The sequence below is a fragment of the Crocodylus porosus genome, unplaced genomic scaffold (assembly GCF_001723895.1).
Source record: "Crocodylus porosus isolate Cpor-Errol unplaced genomic scaffold, CroPor_comp1, whole genome shotgun sequence".
NCBI lineage: Eukaryota > Metazoa > Chordata > Crocodylia > Crocodylidae > Crocodylus > Crocodylus porosus.
In genome coordinates, this window is record NW_017728886.1 from 241,518,328 (window position 1) to 241,527,710 (window position 9,383).

Consider the following 9,383-nt stretch of genomic DNA (forward strand, 5'->3'; position numbering starts at 1 on the left):
CTGCTCAGGGTTCAGCTTTAGCAATAAAAAAAACTGGATCCAACTGCCTGGCACAACCAGCACATTCCAGGAAAACACATCCCACGAAAACATTCAAATGAAACCTAAAAGGGGTTGGGCCATAGGCGGGGCAACGTCAATTTCAAACCTAAAGGTGCTGCATCATAATCTGCTTATTGGATAAACCCCAGTTTGGGTAGTAACCTTTTATGATAATTTTTAACACCTTTCAATCTCATAGGGTAATACCTACACGGCAACATAGTGAGTGGCTCTGAGGCCAACAGATTAACATAAGACTAGGTATAAAAAGCACACGCATCAGATAACTAGAAGGAAGAAGGGAACAGAATGGTCTTTTCTGTACCACACCCAGACCCCAGATCCCCCCGAAGTGAGTGAGGATCGGATCCTGATCAAGGGACCTTCCCCAGTAACCCTCTGACAGCATTGATCAGGGACACCTCATTTCACTGGAATCACTTGATGCACACCTGGCATTGAGGGACTATCGATAAGTTGCCAAGCCATGTCTGTCTATCAGTGGCCAATACCCTCGCAGTGCCCAGTTGACCTGTGACAGAACTGATTTATCTGTCCGTTATTATCTGTAATTATTATTTACTATTAGCTATTTAATACTGCATTATCTGCTTATTGCATTTATCTTTCTGTTAACTGTTGTGTGCGTGTAAGCTACAATAAATTTGCCTTTGCTTCCCTCCCAACTTTGCCTCCTCAATCCAAAACTGAATCAAACAGCCCAGTTAGCCTGTGATAAAACTGATACACTCACAGTGCCCAGCTGGCCTATGACACTCCAGGAAGGAGGTTGGCCCAGAAGTTGGTGCCCCTGGGGAGGCATCCAAAGCTTGGTACAGTACAATCACAACTTACACGGGGGTTACGTTCTCAGGTCATCGCGTGTAGCTGAAATCGCTAATAGCCAAAATCGCTGAGCTTGGTGCCAATCAGCAACCACTGCCGCCGGGCCCGGGCAAGGCAGCCAGCTGAGCGTGAGCTCCCCAACCCCCTGCCATGCTGGCGCGTGCAGACAATACCAAGCAGCGCTGTGAAGCACCGCACTATGCGCCATTTCCTGGCTGGTACCCAGCGGCCAGCTCGAGCAGCTAAGTGCGTAAAGCCAAATTCGTGTAAGTTGCGACTACTGTAGTTGATTAGCACAGGGAGATGGGTGGCTGAGCGCAGGAGCACCCTCTACTGGCCCACCACACCAATCATCCTGTGTTTAACTGGCAAGCGTTCATCTGTCTGCAATCCGCAGGCTCAGCCCCGCAGCCCCTTAGCTGAGCTCCTTGTAGGTTGCAGCCACTCTGCCACTCCACTTCCCTTCCTCCAAGGGACAGAAAAGGCAGCTCTCCTGCTACACTCCTCCCTCCCCCTTTTAACACAGGAGGGAAATCCCTCATCCTGGATCCAGTACAAGTGGGGAAGGCAGGGGACTGCTTTGGCTCTGACTCAGAGCCACTGCCAGTCCCGACGGCGTCTGTCCCCCGCCACAGCCTTGACCCCCAGCTGTCCCCCTACCACCTCACCTCTACTCCTCACCACATGCCCACCGCCAGCTAAGTGAGGGCCAGACCTGGCCTGAAGCCGCGAGATAGGGGTAAAGGCAGAGGCAGAAGGGAGCGGGGAGGGTTGTGGGGACAGTACAAGCAGCACAGGGAGAGGCGCTGAAGCCAGGCCAGTGCGGGAATGCTGCAGCATTGCAGGGCTACATCGAAGCTGCCCCTGTGCTCACCACCCCCTCCCGCCCCCTCTGCCCTCACCCGCGTCGAGCCGCAGCTGGTAGCAGGGCAGCGGCTCCAGCGACAACTTGTAGCCCTCGAACTTGGGGTCCAGCAGCAGGCGCTGGGGTCGCAGGGAGCAGTTCGCCGCTGCCTCCATCCCCGGCCGGGCCCAGCTCCGCCCGCGGCGGCAGACACAGCTACTGGGACAAGTTCGGAACGGCCGCCAGCGCTACGACAAGCCGGAAGTCGCGGCTCGGCGCGAGGCATTCTGGGAGAGACCATTTTCGGCCGAAGTGTTGCCGGGCGTTGTAGTTGTAGCCGCTGGGCGCAGGGCATGCTGGGAGGGCCCGTGGGGCCGCCGAAACGGAACGGACAGGGACCAGGACTCCATTTCCTGTCGTCCCCCGCGCGCAGCGCGCGGGGGTTGCCGGGACGCGGCGTCGCGCTCGGGCACCAGGGCCGCGCGGAGGGTGGGTGGTGTTCAACCGCCCCGGCCGGGGTGGAGGGGAGCTCGGGCAGCAGCAGGCGGTCTCCCCGCTAGCGCATTGCGGGAGGGCAGAGCTGAGGTTCTGCGCGCGGTCTTGCAGGGGGACGAGCAGCTTCGGAGCCGAGTGCGGGGCCAAAAGCTGCCTTGGTGGTTTGCACGTTTTAAGTTACCTACAGTACCTCGCAGACGGCCTGCTTGTGCCCAGGGAAGAAGGGAGGGGAAAAGGAACAGCGAAATACCTCCAATCAGGAAAAAGCTACTGGAAGGAGTTCAGAAACCCCTGAGATGTATGGGGTGCGGGTGGGGTCCCTAATCCCAGGGCCAGCCCACAAATAACATGGTTCCCCTGCGTGTTGGTGGTGGGCAGTAATTTCCACCGCATTTCTCTGGGGTCAGTGGGAATGTACTCCTATGATGACCCTGTTGACCGTAGCAGCATTTGTCCTTTCTGCAGTAAATATGTGCTTGCTTGCTACAGCTCTTCAATCATCTGAGCTACTTTGTTCTAAGTGGAATTGTATTTGGAAAACTAGAGACCCAAAGGAAAAAAATATAACTTAATTTGATAGGTTTTTTTCTCTTTGTTGCAAAAGATGCTGGGTAAGTAATGCTGTTAAAATCTCATCTGATATTTTACAGATTTGTTGTGGAAGTTTAGATTTGCAAAATGAATAAAGATGCACAGATGAGAGCAACTATAAACCAAAAACTAATAGAAACAGGAGAACGTGAGCGGTAAGTTGACTTTTCTTCCTCTTCATATGGCTTGTACAATCAATACTGCATGAATGATGCCTCAAAGGAGGAAAGAAAAATCACTCTTGATTCTCAACCCTTGATTAGGATTATTTGTTATATTGGAAGAGTTAATTAAAATAAATTATTCAGAAATAAAGTAAAATTATAATAACCCCTGTTATCAAGGTTTAATTGAACAAAAAAGTAAAATGATCAGATGTGTGGAAAATACGGTTTCTAAACTCCATATAAAAACTTCTGCCAGTGTTCTCTTGATTATGTTGTTAAGCAAGGAGTTTGCAGATCTATATTGCTTCTTTCAGGGCAGATGCAGTGTTCTGCACTTACCTTTCTTCTCCCACATTGAAATCTGAATGGTCTCTTACTATTCCTGCGAACTGCTTAAAAGCAAATTAGCAGTTAGATGAGAAATAAGAACTGTGGGCTTTCACTCCTCTGGATTAGCATGTTGTTTTCTCATGTACTTAACATCTGCAATCTTTTCCCTTTTCTCTCCTGTGATATTCATAATGCTATGTATCACTAGATCTCCAACTCTATCCTTATCATGTCATTGACACTTGTTTCCTAATGCTTGTTTTGTGAATCACAATCAAGTCGTGTTTGATTAGTTCCTTCCTAGTTGTGACTGTTTTTAGAGTAGTCAGTGCTTTGAAAGAGTTTGTGTTTTCTGCTGGGATCCTTGAAAGCGTGTTGCGTGGAAACAGTATTGCTCTTAAATCAAAATAAAGGGGCCTTTGGCAGGAAAAATGAGCATATTATAAAATATTATTGAACAGATTTTTAAAAAGTAATCAAGGTCCTCTGTTTGGTCTTGAATCGCCTGTTTTGGGCCACTCTGGCTGATTGTGCTGAAGTGGAATGCTGCACTTCCCTCTCTTTTTGCAAAGTCTATCTGATGGTAAAACTATAACAGGGATGTTTATTGCCTATTTTGAGCCTCCACTGAAAACAGTTTTCAAGCATTTTTTTCAAAATCACATCCCTTTAAGTGAAAACTGCTTACTTTAACCTGAGGCTATTCTGGATTTTTTTGGATATGATATTATTTTACTTGCCAGCATGAGTTAATGTGCAGTTAGGCCTCTGTTGCATATAACTAAAATAATTTGTGGGTCCAGAATTCTTAGAAGAGTAATTAAAAAAAAAAATCAATTGTATATATTATCAACTCTTTTTCATGTGAAATCTTTTACTTTTGACAGCCTTAAAGAGTTGCTGAGAGCCAAATTAATTGAATGTGGCTGGAAGGATCAGTTGAAGGCACACTGTAAAGGTAACAGGAGTTGAATAATTTCAGTATCTTTAATTATTACCTGAATTAGGGGGATTAGTAAATCCCTTCTAGCCAAATAAGCATTCCAGAGGGGGACTTTACTGCCTGAAGATCTTTGGACAAGATATGGAAGATGTTGGGCACAAGAGAGGTTCTGAAAGCTTTCTTAATCAATATTTTCTCAAGTGTGGACCTGTCTCAGTGGTTCGTAGTACTGGGTTTGTTTTGGATTTGTCTCTGTTCTCAGATTCCTACTTCACCCAAGTTGCCCCAAATACCTCTGTAATTCTTTGGGTGATCCTGAAATTTTCAAACAAACCCCTTGCTATAGTGATCAATGCCCTACTTAAGCTTCTGAAATTAGTATGATTATGGTCTGGATCTGCCCGGGGAGGGGTGGGGGGCAAGGGTAAGCAGTTTGATACAGGTGCCACTCTGTGTAAACAGTCCCGAGTTTAGTTTTACCATCTGATAGTAACTACAAAGGTTTCCTTGATATGCAAATAGCAATTGTTTAGTGCAGGGCTCTGCAACCTATGGCCTGAGGGCTGAATCTATCTCATAAAGAGCTTGGATCTTTCCCACAGTGGCACAGGGATAGGTGGCACACAGCTGGCCTGTCATGTCCCCTTATTTCCACCTCATGCTGTGCTGCCAATCTCCCCTGCCAGAATCCATTTCAAATCACAACCACTACATGCACCCAATGGAGTGAGGGGTAGTTCACTCTCATCGCCAAATTCATCCCTCTCCACTGCCATAACGGGTGGCGTTGCAAGCCTGAGCGCAGGTTAAAGCAGGAAGGGAGCAGCAACCTGCAGCAGCAGCCTGGTTAGTCTAATTTGGAGAGAGATTTGTGTATGAGGAAACAATGCCTGTCAATGTGAATCACTGACCTGTGCCCAAAGGAAAACTGAGCTTTCATTTGTAAATTGTACATCTAATAGTTAAATTGTTATTTTGTAGATTGCTCCTTATTAAGGAATTTAGCTAAGAAAAATTCCCTAATTTTTGTACAACTGATTAACTTGATGGCAGTTCACAATAATCATCAGTACTTCAGGATGCAAGGTTTCTTTAGTCTCATACACAATTGAAACTTTGCATATTGTTGATCACAATACTCATTAAGGTGGAGAACACATTTCAAGAGCACAGGATTATTTTTATTGCAGCACTAGGTTCTGTTTTCCAATTTCACCTACTTTAAGTTATTATTTAAAAGCAGATGCTAATATGCACACAAAAACATTAACATACTGACAATTTAGATGTTAGGTCAGGTATGTAATCTTTAGCAAGTACATAAAGGAGGTACATTCAAATTTGCATTTTCATAATGAGTCATTGGTGATTCACTACTAGTATGCGTCTCACCTGGAAAGGTTATTCCTTTTTTGTGTAATGTGGTCTGAGTAAGAGTTCAGAAATTGCAGTAGTGCACGAGTTTGAGATTAGGTTGAATATAGCATGAATAGAAGGTCAATATGCTGTGTGTGTGGGGGGGTGTATGTATACACACAGATTTTTATACTTTAATCATTAGACAAACATGTTCTAATTAAGACTTTAAACAAGACAACTTTCTTTCGTTTTCTTTAGAGGTAATCAAAGAAAAAGGGTTAGAGCATGTTACTGTTGATGACCTGGTGGCAGAAATCACTCCTAAAGGCAGAGGTAAGAAAAGTAACATTGTATGTTTAAATGTGCTTTAGAAAATTTTTCAAAGCAGTACTAGCTCACAAGCAGGGAAACAGCTGACAATATAACTAGTAACTGAAAGCAGGCCACATATATATGTAAATACATGCTGTCCTGAGATCCTTTTTTTGCAACTTCCGTGTTTAAAAAAATAGTTTTGTATGTAAATTTACTCTAAAAGGGTTAAGTAAATGAGAAATCTGTTTACCTGTCTAGTTGCAGCAAGACAATTAGTGTAACCTCAGTGTGGTAAAGGGAAATGCTTTACATCTTTCCTATTATTTTCAAGCTGGGGGTCTGTAAGAGTGCGCTACTACAGGACTGGCATGTAGGGGGAAGCAAAAGAGCAGCTGCAAGAAGTAGAGTTGACATTACAATTTCTTTTTTACACACAAACCATTCAGAGCTTGGCTGGCTATATAGTAAAAGCTACAGCAATACAAGATGCAGGTTCATTAATTCTGTTTTTTTTTTTTTTAAGTATGTGTATTTAGCACACTCAGGAACTCATAAAAACACTGTCCTTGAACAACTCTTCCTTCCTGGTCCTGGTTACTTGGCATGGCAGAAATCCTAAGCAGTACCCATAGCCCTTAATCTCTGAGGAAACATAATTCAGATAACCAGATCATTTTTTGGTTGCTGTGCACTATCTATTACTGAGTAATGTCTGTCACTGAGTGTTGTTTTTTCTTCATGGTGGCAGCTTTGTTAGCTTTTGGTCTACTTTGCCACCTGTTAATTCCATTTGTTTGATGATACTATAGGAAAGATAGGTGGTTCTGTTGTTAGGAATTAACAGAATTGCTGGGGGGAAATTCTGATTTAAATTCTCAATGCAGTAAGATGTTGTGGGTTTTTTGAATTTCTTATTTTTATTTTTTTAATTTCAGCCTTGGTACCAGACAGTGTCAAGAAGGAACTCTTACAAAGAATAAGAACCTTCCTTGCCCAGCACGCCAGTCTTTAACTTGAACATTAATTTTGAGTACAGTATTTGCATTGCTGTATTATATAAATCATGCCACAATTTGAATGAATTTTTCCATACTTTAGGACTGAAGTTCGATGATTTGTGTATGATTTGTTATCATTTCATTACATTGTATTAATTTCTTAAACTTCTTGTTATTTTAATAAAAAATCTTTTCAGAACTTTAGTGTTTTAAAGGTTGTTAACTTTTGTTCTGTAACCAAGACTTTATAATCTTGTGATGCATGCTAACTACTGGGTTGTTTTATTACTTTTGGCTAAACCCCACTTAATTTTTTAATGATTCAATAATTAGCTCAGTAAGAACAAAATTTGCTTTGACAAACAAATCTGACAAATTTTCTCAGCGCACGTCTTCAGCCATAATAGATATGCAAAAAGTTGAAGACTATATGATAAGCTGGCTCTACACATGCTAGCAGCACATTCATTTGGTACAGCCCAGTTCTGGCTGCCAAGTTTTGCTAATTATGCTAGGTACAGCATTATGAGGACAGCTCCTTTCTAGAGCTAATATGTCCAGAATTAATTTGGTTGTTGCTGCAGCAAGTCTAGCGGGAGGATCACAAAGAAGTTAGGCTATGGCTATCGTTGAAGGAAGGACTCTTGGGGAGGGGAGTTAAGACAACTGGGGAAAGAGTTTAGGTAAAAGTGTCTCCCACCTCTCCAGCCCTCACAGGTAGTCCAGTTGATAAAAGCCAGCAGCCAGCTCTTAGGACAGATGGGAGCGAGGGTTTCGCTACCAGCTCACAATGCAATCTCAGACAAGTGAGCAGGGCTTTGGCAATGCAGGGATACGTTGCCTAGCTTGCTACCCCTGATTGAGGCTATTTCTGCAAAACAGAGGAGAACATGTCTCTTTCTTTGTGATTGTACCTCTGGTTCGGCCTGACTAGGTAGCAGAAAGAGGCAGAGTAGAAGTGGTTTATGTGCCATCTGGCTTCTGAGTTAATTGTTGCAATATGATTGCAGAATTGTATTATGGGTTTTTTCTACATAATTTATTCCATGTGTTTTAACCTGATGATACTGGGTTTAGTTGAAAAGTAAGTTTGCAGTATTTGGTATGCCTTTGTTCTCATATCTGTAACACCTGGGGTCCTGGATGTTTCTGGGCCTGAGTGCTTGTTGGACAAGTGAAACATCCACTTACACACACAGGACTGGATTCTAAAGAGGACTAATCTAAAGCCATCATCTTAGCAGTTGGTGGTATTTTGGGGCTACAGACCAGGTTAACCTGGTTAGAGTCCAAGGTGGCACAATGCCTCTACCTGCTGCCCATCTGCTGTACATGCAGACTCCACTTCTGATATCTGACCCTGGTGTGATCAAACTCCTTTCTTCAAGGACTGAATCCAGCCTGCAAGCCATATGCTGCCAACCCTTGATTTCAGTGATTCAGCAGCTGCTGCAGGAAAGGCATGGAGTAGGTTTAAGAGTCAGTGCCCTATTCATGAAAAGTACAACCACAAATGTCTCTTGTACAGTGGACCGAGTAACTTTTGACTGACAACGTAAATGGGTGTGTATTCAAAAGCTACCTTCCCCCCCCACCGGACATTAACTGAATTTAGGCTGTTACTTCAGTAGTCCAGGAGATGGCACCTAAACCCTTAGCTGTACTGTGGCTATTTTCTTTATAATACAGCTGAAACCTGAATGAACTGAAATAAACACTGAAAACTTAATGAAATGTAAAGTAAAAATAAATTAACTTTACTAGATAATGTATTTACCAAAATCCAAAGTGACTTGGAATTTTAAATGAGCCCCTCAAAATCAGATTCTATACATGAAAAATTACAAAAAAATTATGCAAAGAATGTAATTATTGGAGGGTCATTTCAAATCCCCTCCCCTCATGTGCCTCCTCTCACTGCTGTCACAGGGAAAGAAGCAGTGAGGAGAAGGGCAGGCAACCTGACCCTGGATCTTTGTCCTCCTGCACTTTGCTCCCATGCCACTTGTTTTCCCTCATCCTGGCCTGCACACCCCTGTACATTGTCCCTCCCCACCACCTCCCATTGCCTGCCCCAGTTATTTGACGCTCCCTTGCTGCCTATCCTTTGCCCCCCCCCACTTCCAGCTCAGTAGGGAGCCAAGGCACAGTGCAGAATCCAGTCTAGTCCAGAGCCAGTGTGGAAAATCAGCCCAGAGACAGAAACCCAGGAAAAGCAGAGAAACCCAGTGCTAATTCTCTCACTGTTCTCTGGCTATGGGCTGGATCTTGCTGGTCTCTGGCTCTATGCTGATTTCCTAGCTGCTCTCTGACTTCCTGCTAAACAGAGAGCAGTGGGGGAATCTGTCTGTAGTCAGAGAACAACAAGACCCAGCACACAGCCAGAGAGCCGTGAGGAAATCAGTACTGGATCTTGCTGCTCTGTGGCTCTGCGCTTGTTCCATGTCCTCCCA

General features: G+C 44.2%; 2 protein-coding genes across 5 annotated transcripts in view; one reads left to right on the plus strand and one right to left on the minus strand.

Annotated features, from left to right (window-relative positions):
* NUDCD1 (NudC domain containing 1) overlaps positions 1-1,967 on the minus strand; it is a 126,731-nt gene extending 124,764 nt beyond the window's left edge. Inside the window, exon 1 of the mRNA XM_019551946.1 lies at positions 1,791-1,967. Coding sequence (XP_019407491.1) covers positions 1,791-1,908 — 118 coding nt within the window. The 5' untranslated portion in view covers positions 1,909-1,967. The remainder of the gene's footprint in view (positions 1-1,790) is intronic.
* Positions 1,968-2,125: 158 nt separating this feature from the next.
* ENY2 (ENY2, transcription and export complex 2 subunit) lies at positions 2,126-7,130 on the plus strand. Of its 4 annotated transcripts, none has more exons than XM_019551977.1 (5): positions 2,126-2,221; positions 2,878-2,973; positions 4,203-4,273; positions 5,876-5,950; positions 6,868-7,130. In XM_019551977.1, exons 2-5 carry the CDS (start codon positions 2,906-2,908, stop codon positions 6,942-6,944), a joined length of 291 nt encoding a protein of 96 aa, XP_019407522.1. In that variant the 5' UTR covers positions 2,126-2,221; positions 2,878-2,905; the 3' UTR covers positions 6,945-7,130. The 4 variants fall into 4 exon arrangements, with proteins under 4 accessions (XP_019407522.1, XP_019407513.1, XP_019407503.1 ...); XM_019551968.1 differs by lacking the exon at positions 2,126-2,221 and adding an exon at positions 2,274-2,362; XM_019551958.1 differs by lacking the exon at positions 2,126-2,221 and adding an exon at positions 2,278-2,388.
* The last annotated feature ends 2,253 nt before the right edge of the window (positions 7,131-9,383 follow it).

Bases quoted from the DNA above. Each gene is read 5' to 3' on its own strand.
- ENY2 (XM_019551977.1), top strand. From the start codon at position 2,906: ATGAATAAAGATGCACAGATGAGAGCAACTATAAACCAAAAACTAATA. The intron at 2,974-4,202 runs GTAAGTTGACTT...TACTTTTGACAG, and splicing joins GAAACAGGAGAACGTGAGCG to CCTTAAAGAGTTGCTGAGAG. The intron at 4,274-5,875 runs GTAACAGGAGTT...CGTTTTCTTTAG, and splicing joins GTTGAAGGCACACTGTAAAG to AGGTAATCAAAGAAAAAGGG.